This window comes from Durio zibethinus, chromosome 12 (assembly GCF_047325235.1).
Source record: "Durio zibethinus cultivar Kanyao isolate XHJ-2024 chromosome 12, ASM4732523v1, whole genome shotgun sequence".
In the NCBI taxonomy this organism is placed as follows: Eukaryota; Viridiplantae; Streptophyta; class Magnoliopsida; order Malvales; family Malvaceae; genus Durio; species Durio zibethinus.
The window spans coordinates 2,056,951-2,072,059 of record NC_143173.1 but is presented as its reverse complement, the minus strand read 5'-3'; the positions used below and the strand labels follow the sequence as shown (position 1 = coordinate 2,072,059).

The 15,109-nt window shown below is 33.5% G+C and overlaps 1 protein-coding gene and 1 pseudogene across 2 annotated transcripts; one reads left to right on the top strand and one right to left on the bottom strand.

The window, feature by feature from the left end:
• Nucleotides 1-3,473: 3,473 nt before the first annotated feature.
• On the bottom strand, nt 3,474-7,457 carry LOC111296836 (inositol phosphorylceramide glucuronosyltransferase 1-like). Of its 2 annotated transcripts, XM_022891309.2 has the most exons (10): nt 7,104-7,457; nt 6,714-6,834; nt 5,773-6,122; nt 5,081-5,188; nt 4,855-4,992; nt 4,647-4,775; nt 4,231-4,516; nt 3,988-4,111; nt 3,613-3,776; nt 3,474-3,528 (listed from the first exon to the last, which is right to left on the bottom strand). In XM_022891309.2, exons 1-9 carry the CDS (start codon nt 7,344-7,346, stop codon nt 3,635-3,637), a joined length of 1,641 nt encoding a protein of 546 aa, XP_022747044.2. In that variant the 5' UTR covers nt 7,347-7,457; the 3' UTR covers nt 3,474-3,528; nt 3,613-3,634. The 2 variants fall into 2 exon arrangements, with proteins under 2 accessions (XP_022747044.2, XP_022747043.2); XM_022891308.2 differs by having other exon boundaries at nt 3,474-3,776.
• A 3,703-nt stretch (nt 7,458-11,160) lies between these two features.
• Nucleotides 11,161-14,853, top strand: LOC111297395 (uncharacterized; annotated as a pseudogene).
• Nucleotides 14,854-15,109: the final 256 nt, after the last annotated feature.

Sequence of the window (15,109 nt, the reverse complement as noted above, 5' to 3'; positions counted from 1 at the left end):
TTGGTGGAAACCATGATCTTATGGGGCCAATTAATGTCTACTTCTACGAGGATAATTTTTTTATCTATATTATCACTATCCTTTGAGGTGATTACTATGGAGTTTTGAATCATTATTTGCACTAAACTATTCTTTTTAATGGAGTTTGGTGTTTTGGTCCAATAATTGGTTTCAGATTACTAAACTTTTTCATTATTATAAAAATATATTAAAAAAAAACCATTAATCTTTAGCTCTTGTTTCATCCGTCCAGCACACCAAGAACAAGGAAATAAAATTATTCATATAAATTAATCATCTTTCACTACCTAGCTTCTCTCTTCTTCTCATTTTTTTTTCCCTTTTCTTTGGGTTTTTAGTTATTACATGTTGCATCAAGGAGAAGGAGATAATTGCCATGGGATTACTTGCAGAGTTGAGAGGAAGTTATTTGCAAGGCCAAGTTTTGTTCATGTTCAATGGTATTGTTATACTGTCCAAGAATGGCTTTGCATTTGAGCCATGGCCTAAATAGATGGAGCAAATTAAGAAGATGGTGATCTTGACTTTGAGGAAATTATTAACCTCTAGGCAAGTCTGTTGCTTGGCTGATCTTCTCTTTTGTTTTTGGTTTTCTTTTTGTTTTATCTTGTTTGGTTGCTGTGAAAATGGAGGATATTATAAGAATAAGATTTGGACTCTTGGCTTCATGTAATTAAGATTCCAAGACTTCTCTTCTTGTCTGCTCCCCACTGCTAGAGAAAACTTTGTGAATAGTGAAAGACATTTTGTTTCTTGTTCATCGTTTACATTCATCAAACAATATACCTGAATCTGATCACTATTTTTCCTGAATGTCTACAATAGTTGGTTTTAGTTTGAAAATCCTGCAAGTTTAAGGATATTTTAGTTGGTAAATGAACATTCCAGGGAAATGGTTTTAGTTTGAAAAAGCTGCAGCATCATGATTCATGAACATTAGAAAAGTTTAAGTATATTTTATAGTTGGTGAATGAATATTTCCAGGGCATATCCTGGATTCATTCCAGGGAAAAACCTGACAAAGGAAACAAAAGAAATTCTGATCGTAAAATTGATCAGTAGCCAGTGTTGACAATTAATATTGACAGATATAGAATTCCATGGTAGAATTATCGATCAGTGCAGGAAAATGCTGGTTAAATGATGTAATGATATGGGTTCCAGGGAGTTCAGTTAATCCATCTGGTAATGAAACATGCTTTGAAACATGAAACCTGAACTTTTTTCAACTCATCATGCAAGTAAGCTACTGCTTGAATTACTAGTTGTAGATCAAAATTTCATGTTGTAATCCAAGTATTTACACTTCATGTTCTTTGCAACCCTAACTCCCTAAAATCTTATGATCAGGTTTTGATGAAATATATCAACATGAGAATAATTGGAACAGAAGACACCCGTGTCTGTCCCTTCCATTTGGAATCTTCTTTTTCGCTTTCCAACTTTCTCTTGTTAGAGTGAAAGCCAGAATGCAATGTGCAGATTTTGTAGCCTTTCTTTCATCTTTATGTAGAACTAATAAATATATAAAGTTGCCGACAATCTCTAAATATGTCATTAAAATTAACACTTAAAAATTATAAATTTAAAAATATTTATAAGATAATGTTCTTTTATTCAGGTAAATAATTAGATAACCAATTGAACGGTAAATTAAAAATTTTTAAAAATAAATAAATATATATATAGTTGTCATCAACTTTAACTTGAGCATTTAGGATAAGGATGGTGGTTCATCCAAAGTCCACTTTTTTCATCATTAAAGTATAGCCGCGACATATCTTGAACAATAGAAATGACACACAACGAAAAGAGAAAAAAAAAAGTTGGAAAACAATTGATCCATCAAATTAACAATTTTCTATTGGTTAATATCAGTCTTTTTTTTTTTTTTTTAACAATATTGGTGGATTTGTTCAATGAAAATTCATTAAAATTGAAGATTCATATCTCACAAAGAAGCAAAATCACTAGTTGGGATTTGGGAAATCCTTCCAATAACTTACTATTGCCTCCAATATTTTATAAACTCAATTCCCACTTATGGATTTGACTTGTTTTTAACATTTTTGAACCCTTAATTAATGAATTGGACTTTTTCAAAAGTGCTTTTTGGTGTATCACAAAATGTGCGAGATGGGATTCTATTTTTATTATTAAAAAAAAAAAAAGAAAGAAAGAATCCAAAGATGCAAGATGTCGGTATATCTTATGCAAGCTTAGGAATAGGAATACAGTGGATATTCGTTATTTTTTAGATATTTAATATTTATAATATTTTAATTTATTTAAATATATGTTTAAATTTAAATTTATTTAAATAAAATTTATCTATTTAAATATTCAAATTTATTAAAATATTCGTATATTTAAATTTTTGTTAAAATGTAAAATAAATAAAAATTTAATTTAAAATTTAAATTAACTCTTAATTAATAATGAATAAAAGCTATATTTTAAGATCCAAAACTTTTTATAAGTATAAATTTTATATATTTTATATATATAAGCAATAAACAGATATAAATATCTATTATTATTCATTAAAATTTAAATAATTTTAGATATTAAATATTTAATAAATATTTTTCGTATCTACTTTAAATTTATCATAAATAATAAATCTTTTATTCAAATTTATTAATTATTCATTTATAAGTACTCAAATTCTTGTCCTTTTTTCTAATTTGTTGGCTTTTGAGTACATATAAGGCTATTAGGTTCTATTGATAATTTTTGGTTATCAAATGAGATCAAAAACATCCAACTTTGCAGGTTGCAATGAGTATTTAATGTATTCCTGATCATCTTATAGATTTAAGGCCACAGAGTCCTTGTCATTTGCTAACCAAATTCTATCCTTTATCCTATCATATTTTCTACAAATAATTGGCATTTAGTTTGAACATATGATAACATGGCCTACATGGAAAAAAAAATTCCTGGTTTAAAATGATTGTAATCTTCCATAAATTTGTCAATTATTGTAATCTTTTATTTATGCTCGACTCTTCATTTTTCTCGAATTTCTTATGTTTCATATATATAAATAATGGAAATGAATATGAAAATCCGATCCTTCAAATATATGAAAAAACTATAAAAATATATATATATATATATATATATATATATCAGTGTCAGACACATATCCAAATCTGATACTTACACCGAGTGCCAAAAACATAATCCATGAAAATGATATCATACAATTTTGTCTCATACATATATAACAAGTATGAATATGAATATCCAACCCTCCAAATATATGAAAAAAAAACGTATCCACGTCGGAAACATATCCAAATCTGACACTTACACGAGTGCAAAAAACATAGTCCATGAAACTGATGTCAGAATTAACTGCCTATTTTTGAAAAGTGCATACAAGGAAGAAAATGGCTACCTCTTCTAGAAAGTTTTTGCTTGATGTAATTTAAATTACAACAAAGTAACAAACAAACACCTGATGGAGAAAAAATTGCATTTCTAATTTGACAAAATTTTCTGCAATATTTTACAAATCAATTGTTGTGATGGTATGTTAAATAAAATACAAATTAAAGGGAAAAATGAGGTGCTGGTAAGTACCATGGCATCTTGAAGCCTTCTATCAACATAGGAAACATAAACTCCTTGATCGTGGGGTGTCCCGGTGTTCAAGACCTTTGATGAACGACCTAATTGCAAGATGCTCCGAAGCGTATGTCATGAAAGATGCTAATGTGAGCCCTCCAACCACCATCAGACCCAACCTGATGACAAAATGTCATGGACCATGAAAGTTGGTGGACTAATTCAAGAATACTTGATATGGATTTTCAAATGTTAGATTCAAGGTTTCAACAACTAAAACCATGATGACAAGAACATATGAAGAAATAAAGTCAGCAATCTCCAAATGGAGTTGAAAAAGTTGTCTTTCAAAAAGACAGTAGAAAACAAGAATATCCCAATAGAAATTACCTCAAGAACAGAGCGGTGATTCCAAAAATACAAGGCAAGGATGGGGTAGCGATCGCCAAAAAAGCCATCCCCAACCCATAATACCAAGTAACAATATCACAAGAGGATGCTGGCCATTGATGACCTGGAAAGAACATACAAGAATTGTCAACCAATATTTAAATTAATACAAAAAGGGAACAGACGTCATATTTTAGCATGATCATGGACGATAACTTATGCATTTGTTCCAAGTAAATAAACCTTTTCTAGAATCAGAATCAAAAGAATCCATATGAGAGGAAAAAGATCCCAATTGAGTTGCTGTTCTATTTCCCCACTGGTATATCAAATGAAGAAAAGCTCCGAACAATAGAAAGAAGATTGTAAACGTCCACTCATACATCAAGAGCAAGCCAGTCCATGGCATCACTTGTCGAGGCACAATTGCAATAGCAATTCCAAGGGACACCACAGCAGCCATAAAACATACAAAAACTGAAATTCCACCCAGGTAGGCAGGCACCTTGGTCTGTGCACTGTTAGGAAACTGGACAACATTACACCAAATAGTAGAAGTGAGAAATTAACAAGTTTACATCAAATTTCAGTAGACAGAGGGTAACAGGATTTTATGAAACCAGAAAGAATTCATCTTAAAAGATGAAGAGAAAACTAACTTGACTGTTCGCATTAACGGTAGAAGATGAAGAAACACCAGTGTAAGCAACTGTTCCACTTGACCTAATTACGTAGTAAAGATGTCGGATCTGATTGCATAATGAAGTTCTGGAAAGTGAACCCCCTGTCTGCAACAAAATATGGTTTGAGATTGGGACAGCAATAGACATTGATTTCAGAAAAGCAAAATAATCTGTAGCAACTAACCTGAAGGAAAGAACGATAGTAATAAAAAAGTAGAGCACACAAAGGTAACAGAAAGAGGACTTTGACTAGAAGCTCATCATTAGGATTTTTGCCTCCTCCAGTTCCAGGAAGGGATTCTTCAAGTTGTTCCCTAACATTCTGCAGTATCAGCAAACAAATTATACATTTGTCCTATTTACTAAACAGAGAGCTTCTCATATAAATTGACCAAGGAGTCAACTAATACCTGCCAGACATCAACTGGTTTTAAGAGCCAAGATGTCCACCAATCCCAAGGTTTAAGGGGACCAAGTGTATAGTGAATAACACGAAGTTCACTCTCATCTACCATCCACTGCACGAATAATACATAAAGAGATAAGAATACTAACCAGAAAAATAAGCACATCATAAGAAAAAACAAAACTTGTTTCCTTTTTGGTTTTTGTGTATGTTTCATCGTGGAATAGTTAAAAATAAATAAAGAAAAGAACTGAAACAAATCTTCATGATCCATAAACAAAAGACACTCTACAAAAGTCCGTCATCAGAATGCATAAAGTGAGGATTCAAATAAATAAAAAGCAAACCGCCGAAAGGAATTTAAAATTGATTATATGCAGCATATTCTAAATTTCAACTGCTTGATTACAAGGCAAAGATAGACAGAAAGGGAATGGCAACCTGCTTATCAGGTCTCTTAACCAGCCAAGCTTTTCCAAACTCTGATTACACCTTAAATACTATACTATTTTTTGCACTCTTTAAACTTTTTTTAAGGCAGTATTTATTCTAGTTTTTTTACTAATTGAACTATACTTTATTCTCTGCTAATTTTAGTAACATAACCATGTAGCATGTGAAACAAGCCTAACAATGGTACAGCAGAATGACATAAAGTTTAAAACGTAATATTAATGTCAACATGTGTAGCAGTACCTTGTTGGCAAGCATGTAGAGACCAACATCTGCATTGTAAAGAGTAGAGAGTCGCTCCATCTCAGGAACTGTTCGAGATTTCAACACCTCCGGGGGTATATTAGGGTCAAAAACACGGGCATTTGGGAAATCATAGTAATAAGAATTCAGAAACCCCTGATCTCCTCCAGTATAAGAAGGCAAGGTATTCACTTTGCCCATCATGTCATTGAAAACAGCTTCAGATGGTTCCACTACCATGACTCCTGAATTCAGCCTCTCAGAATGCTTCAAATTTGCACAGAATTTCTCACATTTAAAGAGATCTTCAATGCTTTTGACTACTATAGTATCCGCATCAAGATATACAACTACACAAGCAAACTCCAAGTGTGAAACAATGCAATTCACCAGAAGGAACATTGAGATAGAAGGAATTATGGACTCAAAACACTAGAATAGCTAGATGTTGAAGAAGTGGCGATAAAACTAAAGTACATAATATTCAAAATTTTGGGTCTGGCCAGCCCATAAAAGATGCAAGAATAATCTTCCCAAGAAACTTATAGCAAACATATTTTCTAGTTCTAGCTTTCAATGTTAAGGGGAAAAAAAAACTTTTTAAACTAGGATCGACTTAAGAGCACTCGCTTATGCAATATATCAGTTAGTACATTACAAGCTGCTACCTCATCAAGGAGCAAACTTTTAAATACCCATACATTTAAAAGTTTCCTTTAAAACTTATTGGTAATTAGTTTCAAGGACTTCTGTACTTCTAAATTTGCTCACTACTAAGATGGTCGCATGTGATGTGATTCATTGATAGTGCGTAAAACTTATGCACTCACAAATCATCAAAAATAAGCTAAAATCCAGCTATTATTCATCCTTTTCCCTACCTATACACATTTCTCTAGCCAACAAAAATGAACCATAAAGAAACCAGAAAAGGGTCTCACCTTTCTTATAGTTAGTCATATTAAAAATTTTCAATTTGGTGTAAACACCCCAAAACCTCTTCGGCCGAACTTGATTCGGATTCGCCAATAAACTTATCTTCTCCACTATCCATCCGTCAGCCTGCCCAATCATCCAACAGAAAGGAAAAAAAAATTTTTAAAAGTAAAAAATAAGAACTTTACTTTTCTTACCAAAATAAGAAGGTCCTTAAATTATCTCAGCAAACAAGTAGAGCACAATTATAAAGCTCATAACTTTCCATATATAGAATTGAAACAAAGAAACGATATTTTTTTACTTGTTCTTTAAGAAACAAACATGAAGTAACTAGCTTTGAAGATCGTAATTTTCTAAGGGTAAAAAAAAGTAAATGGATCACCAAATTTTACCTTAAGAAGCTTCTTGGCAAAATCAGAGACGCCATCGGAGACCAAAACGACCATGTCTTTAGTTGATCCAGTGTCCCTTATCGATTTCCCCAAAACCCTAACCCCCAAAAGGAACTCATCTCCGTAAAGAAGCGTCACGTAAGCTTCTTTCGATGAAGGTCGAGCTTTATCCCCCAACGCCGCCTTGGATTGGATCGTAATCAAAAGGACCAATAACAGGATCCAGAGTTCTGGGAACTTCATATTATTCGATTTTCTCGAGAAAATTGTCCAGATTTTCTCGAGAAAAAAAATATTTTCGTTCTTTTTCTCTTGGATTGATAGTGGGAATTTAAAAGTTGATGAACATGGGGGTTTTGATTTTGAAGAACTGAAAAAGGTTCGTTTAGTTCATGCGTACGGTGCCGTTTTGACTTGGGACTTTACTTTCTTGTTTCCTTTTAGTTGCCAACTTTGGTTTGAAAGGGAGGAATATTCTACCATCTAAAGAATTTTTTTAACTTTTATTTTGTTTAAATTTATTTAATCTATTTTCTTCTATTTCTTTTTAATTTTATTATTTCTGTAGAGCTTGTAAAAATTTGAAATTTAAAAGTAATTACAGGCATAAGTAATCTTTAAAAATTAATATTTTTTATAACGAATTATAACATTTAAAGATAAATAATTGGTCGATTTGTTCAATTTGATTTAAAAAATTCAATAATCAAATTAACAAAATTTTTGTTTAACAAGTAATTGAATTGATCAAAATTTTTTAAATAATTAACAATAATCAAATCAATTAAAATATTGATTCGGTTCGATTAATTTAATTAAATAACTAAATATTTTATTAATTTTTTTATTTAACTATAAATTCAATCTAATAAAATTTGAACTTAAACATCATTTAAATTAAATTACTAAAAAATTTAATAATTTTAGTAACATAAAAAGATAAATAAAAATACCATACCAACTTTTTTACTTTTATTTTTAAAAATTCAGTTAATTCAATAAATTCGATCATCAATTTTAAAAATCAAAAATTGATTGACTTAAAAATTTTAATCAATTTAAAAAATCGATTATAATCAAAATCAAATAAAATAAATTAATTTTTTTATTAGTTCGATTAATTAAATCGATTCGAATTAATTTGTGCTCATCTCTGATAATATCAAATACTACCATTTTTAATTTTTCGATTAGGATTAAAAGTTTCAGCATATTGCGACAAAAAACTAAAACCAACATTAGTAATTACTTATAAAATGCTTGGCAAAAACAGCATTTAATGCAGCTGTTGATTTAGCTTAAAATTTTCAATTCAAAATGCCCGAAAATAAATGAAAATGAGCTATCGCATGACATTGTACGTAAACAGAAGAAGTACACATCTCAGACTCAAATTCCCAATAAGTTCTTCCCGATCTTGTATGCAGCATCGGCATCAGTCGATGCACAATCAATCTGCTCTTGTGTGTGACCTGATGCCGTGCCCTGGAATGATCAACCAATGTCATTCTGGAGGGCCTTGCCTTGAATAGCACCGAAAGAACTTCACGTACCAAGCTTCTCACACCAAACGCACGAAGATGAGGCTAGTGGAGTACATCAGCTGCTAATTCACTTAGATCAACTACATTCCTAATTTCAAACCTGAATTTCTCCCACAGCCTTTTGATGTCTTCCTGCATACGTACACAAGCAAAAATTTTGTCCTTGTGAGGAACTGTACCCGTTTTAAATTGCCAACCATGAATCGTTGGCTAGTATCTAACTCCATTAGTAGACAGCCAAATTGAGAGCAGAAAGCGAGTAAAACAGCATTGCTTTGTGTAAAAGGCCATTCTATGTCAAACCCAATGGCCATGTCGCCATGTTCAAACATTTTCTGCAACAACATATCAAGGCAATGGTCTCTCCTGTCTGTTTTACTAATCATTTCTGTGATTACAATGGTATCATCCAACATCAAAACCTCAGATCCCCGTAACCTTAACATTCTTATAATGCAACATACAGCTATATACCGATGGAGAGGAAGAGAATTTTGGATTTGTACTGAGACTATACTGGACTGATTTGATTGTCCTAGCTAGGATACTGAAGAGATGATAATTTTTTTGGCTATTTATATGGAGTTAGTAACCCTTGGGATTCTTTTGAAACTCTTACGTGGAATTTGTAACACCTGCATTTATTTAGGAACTCCTTATTTCAATGTTCAAGGTGTAGAATTGTAGATCAGTACTCTGTATTCGGAAGATTCAGTTTGCCTCTGGAGACTGGAAGGTCTTTCTTGAGAAAATTTCCAATGATTAGTGAGTTAGGCTTTGTAACATTATCATGCAAATTAACAGAATTAATTCATTTAAGAAATTATCCATTCTATTTTCTCTAGAGTTCACCTTCATTTTTCCTTCATGTACTTTTTGGTTATTGGTTTTGAACTTCAAAACCCGTTGGATGTTACCTTGTAAGGATAACTGTATAATCCAATTGGACTAAATTTGGGATTTTTTTTTATTGGCTTTGTGAAGAGAGGTGGGCTGTACAGGGGAAAGCTGATATTATTATCCAAGGAAACATTCTTCAAGCTGGTAAACATCAAGTTGATTCAGTTCCTTGTAAACAAATCTAACGTGGATGTGGCTTATAAAATTTTGCTATTTGCCACCATCTTGCAATGTATCAATTCATACTAAAATCCATTAATGCAGAATCTGCTTTTACATAAAATTCCCAATCCAAATCCAGGGTGAAAATGAGGATAAGCTTTTCAATAGGCATTCAACAAATGATCATAAGCTTTCAATTCAATACCTTGTCTTGAATGGCACCAATAGCCCTCAGATGCCATTGTTCTCACACTGAAGTGCAACAGCTGCCGGTTCACTAAGATCCACTGAATTTTAATTTCCAGCCCACAAAATTTTCTCAGCTTTTTTAACATCTTCTTTAATATGAACACCAACAAAGACAATGTCCTTGTTGTCAAAAAATATAGATTATTTCATAAGAATTTTGTAATATTAAATATATATTTATATATTCCTATCAACACATGTTTTGCCAAGTAACATTTTTCACTCCTTTTGAATGTAATTAAATTTTGTTACTTTTTATAAAAAAAATTAAAAATATATTGATAAAATTGAATAAAAATAAAGTATAATGATAAATTCTAATACTAAACCATAGTTCAATGACAATTTTTTATCTTAATTTTAAGAAAAAAATTAATTTCTTTTTAATATAGCCTTCAGAGGATCTTCCCTTATAATTATGAAATGATTGAGGAAGGTGATGGCTTTGACATAAAGCGATGTGGGGGACCTAATCTTTGAACCCCAAATTGGCTTATCAAAATATACACAAATATTCATCAAAAAGATACTCAAAAACATGTAACCACTTTCCATGCATGCCAATGTGAGAATGTCCCTTCAATTTGAGTACATTTTTCTTCAAGCAAACTGGCCTTTGCACATGGCCTCAAACCCTCTCCACCTCCACTTATGGCTTGCATTATTTCCCCTTTATATATATTTACTTAAATTATTAATATTTTTCCCTTCATATATATTGGATTCTTGTCCTTTTTTTTTCTTAAATATAATAATTGCTTGAAGCCAGATGGGTGAATGTGCATATGAAGAAATGGGCTATAATTTCTTTTTCTGAGAAGGAATGGTGTTTGGTTGGCAAAGACAGTGGTTTTTTAGGTCGTCCATGGGAGAACATTTCACTACAGGAACTTACCACTTCCCTCATTCTCTTTCTATCTTATAAATTTTCAAGTTGTCTATTGTTATAATTTTAAGAATATAGAATAACCGTAGTTGATTTATATAATTATTTTTAAAAAATAACATCACAACATTTAGAGATTAACTTTCAATATTTACAATTTATTTTTTTGTCCTGATGTGTTGCGGCCTCTTTAAATATTGATAATCTCAAAAATGAAAATTAGTTTTTTTTTTTTTTTTTGCCAACAAAAGAAATTAGCTAAGGTGATAGCCTTTTTAAGGAATCTATTGGCAAATGGTACACCTGAGTTAAAAATATTCTCTATCCCTTTGGATTGATTACTTCATTGTTATAGTTATGTTACAATGATGATAATGAATATGATTATGTGACAAAAAAAGTGAGGTGACCAACTTTTTCCTTGCATTTGAATTTTAAAAACACTAATTTATAGATTGCAGAGTTTCAAATATCCACCATTAAATAAGAAAAAAAAAATTTCAGAGTACAGAAAGAAGATGCATAGAAGTTAGAAATATTTTACCAGTTTATCACCAACTTGTGTTGACTATGATGAATAGTTGAAGAAGAAGACATAATCAACAGTCACTGGAAACACATTCCCTCCATGTTTTAGTGTCTAGGAGATTTGTAATAAGTCCAAAGCTTTACAGTCATGGAGTTAGCTGGTGTCAATCCCAAGAACCCACGAACTGATATTAAATTAATCAATCCCGATGATCAGCTGATTATAATCTTGATTAATATTCTAACTTTCTTGGCCACCCTCTAGCTGCTTTGTTCCACCATAGCCAAAAATGCATTACTTTTAGGAGGAACAGACTCAGAAGATAAGCAAAATGGTAAGATCCCACTTGCTGTTTTTCTACTGTTACATTGGTCTCTTGCTTGTTCTTGCTGAGGGAGGAAAGACGGTACCAGTGTCACAAGATGAAGCATCAATCTTGATACTTGATAAAAGGTAGTTTTATCGATCCATTGAAGATGCTCCAAGATTGGAAGATGGCAAGGAATGTGGACGAAACCAGATCAGCTCATTGTAACTGGACTGGAGTTTGGTGCAACTCCAGAGGCTTTGTAGAGAAATTTGATCTTTCTGATATGAATCTCAGTGGCATTGTATCAGACCATGTACAAGGTTTGCGCAGCCTCTCTACCCTTATCCTTTGCAACAACGGGTTTGATACATCCTTGCCAAAATCTTTTTCCAATCTCACTTCATCAAAGAGCATTGATGTAAGTCAAAACAACTTCATTGGCGGCTTCCCAACAGGTCTTGGAATGGCCTCAGGATTGACTTATGTCAATGCATCAAGCAACAGTGTCTCAGGCTTTCTACCAGAGGATCTTGGGAACACAACTTCACTTGAAAGCTTAGATTTCAGAGGGAGTTTCTTCGAGGGAACGATTCCTACCTCTTTCAAGAATTTGCAGAAACTGAAGCTTCTTGCCCTTTCAGGCAACAATCTGACTGGAAAGCTTCCAAGAGAGCTAGGACAACTTGCTTCTTTAGAAACCATCATTCTGGGTTACAATGAGTTTGAAGGAGAAAAATGAGAAGAATTTGGCAATCTCACCAATCTTCAGTACCTTGATTTGGCAGTTGGAGCTCTCAGTGGTCAGATTCCACCCGCATTGGGTAGGCTAAAACAACTAACTACAGTTTATTTGTATAAAAATAATTTTACAGGAAGGATTCCATCAGAGCTTGGCAACATTACTTCACTAGTGTTTTTAGATCTTTCTGACAACCAGATTTCAGGAGAGATACCAGCAGAGCTAGTACAGTTGAAGAATTTGCAGCTGTTGAACTTGATGCGCAATCAATTGAATGGTTCAGTTCTGATTAAGCTTGGAGAATTGACCAAACTAGAGGTACTTGAGCTATGGAAAAATTCTTTGACAGGTTCTTTGCCAAAGAATCTTGGACAAAACTCACCCTTACAGTGGTTAGATGTGTCATCAAATTCATTATCAGGTGAGATTCCACCAGGTTTATGTGATTCAGGAAATCTCAATAAACTTATCCTCTTCAACAACTTCTTTTCTGGTTCAATCCCAGTAGGTCTCTCAACAAGTAAGTCACTGGTTCGTGTTCAAGTGCAAAACAATCTAATTTCTGGTACTCTTCCTATTAGTTTTGGAAGTCTCCCTATACTTCAACGTCTGTAATTGGCAAATAACAATCTCACAGGCCAAATTCCAGAAGATATAGCTTTGTCAGCATCTCTTTCTTTTATTGATGTTTCTTGGAATCACCTTGAATCAACCTTCCCTTCCTAATCTCCAAACATTCATTGTCTCCCACAACAACTTGGCAGGGAAATTTCCCAATCAGTTTCAAGACTGCCCATCATTATCTGTGCTTGATCTCTCAGGCAACCATTTCTCTGGAGAAATTCCAGAGAGTATAGCTTCTTGTGAAAAGCTGGTAAATCTAAACCTTAGAAACAACCAGTTCACTGAAAAAAGCCCAAAAGCACTTGCAACAATGCCCACATTGGCCATGCTTGACTTGTCCAATAACTCTCTAGTTGGCTTGATCCCATAGAATTTTGGCACCTCACCAGCCCTGGAAATGCTTAATTTGTCATACAATAAGCTTGAAGGTCCGGTCCCATCTAATGGTTTGTTGATGACCACAAATCTAATGACCTCGCTGGCAATGCTGGCCTTTGTGGTGGAGTACTCCCACCATGCTCTCAAGGACAATAAAAACACCAGGACGGGCAAGGAACATGCACATCAAACATGTTGCTGCCAGATTTATTGTCAGAACTTTAGTAATATTATCTGTTGGAATAGCATTTTTTTCTGTAAGATGGCTATATCAAAGATGGTATTTACACAACAGCTTCTTGGGTGACATGTTCAAGAAGAGTAACAAAGAATGGCCTTGGAGACTGGTTGCATTTCAAAGTGTCAGTTTTACAAGTAGTGATATACTATCCTGCATAAAGGAATCAAAGTGTCATTGGCATGAGAGGAACTGGCATAGTTTACAAGGCTGAAGTCCATTGTCCAGCAGCAGTTGTGGCGGTTAAGAAGCTTTGGAGATCAGAGACAGACATTGAAAGCAGTGATGATCTGTTTGGAGAAGTGAGTCTCCTGGGAAGGCTTCGGCACAGAAACATTGTAGGGTTATTGGGTTACGTTCACAATGAAATTGATGTAACGATGGTATGAGTATATGCCAAATGGGAATCTTGGGGCAGCTCTGCATGGTAAACAAGCAGGGAAGCTGTTGGTGGACTGGGTTTCAAGGTATAACATAGCAGTTGGTGTTGCACAAGGGCTGAATTATCTCCACCATGACTGCCATCCCCCAGTCATCCACCAGGATATTAAGTCTAACAACATTCTGCTTGATGCAAATCTCGAGGAAGAATTGTAGATTTTGGGCTGGCAAGGATGATGATTCATAAGAATGAAACTGTTTCAATGGTTGCTGGATCATATGGATATATTGCCCCTGGTATGTTTCATATCTATGATTTTGTAGATCAAAGGGTTCTTTTCCTTCCTTTTTTTCATGCTATAATGCTATGTTCAAATCTTTCTTATGACAGAATATGGGTATACTCTGAGGGTCGATGATAAGACTGACATCTATAGCTTTGGTGTAGTTCTCTTAGAGCTTCTAACAGGGAAAATGCCATTAGATCCCTCTTGTGGAGAATCAATCGACATAGCTGAGTGGATTCAAATGAAGGTTACGAAGAACAGAGGGTTCGAAGAAGTACTAGATCCGACCATAGCTGGGCAGTGCAAGCATGTCCAAGAAGAGATGCAACTTGTCCTGAGGATTGCACTTCGTTGTACTACAAAGCTCCCCAAGGACAGGCCATCCATGAGAGACATCATTACAATGCTTGGGGAGGCAAAGCCACGAAAGAAAAATGTCTGCCAAAACGAGGGTCACAGTTCTAGGGAAGAGCATCCTATCTTTAGCACCTCACCTGTCATAGGACATCTATAGGCATTTTTTTCAGGCTAATGTTTCTCTTCAATTTCGTGTTTATGTAAATTTTCTTGACTAGCCAGCTACACCGCAGGTTCAGTAGCTACCATGCAGGTAATAAGAAGATAAATGTTCATATAAAATCACATATCGTAATGAATAAAAGTATCTTTAATCTTTTTTTATTCTTTTGAGTTAAAACTGAGGTTTCCTTTTATTGACAAGAATGTTAGGGAAACAAATAGCTGGATGATTCCAGTTAAATTAAAAAAAAAAAAAAAAG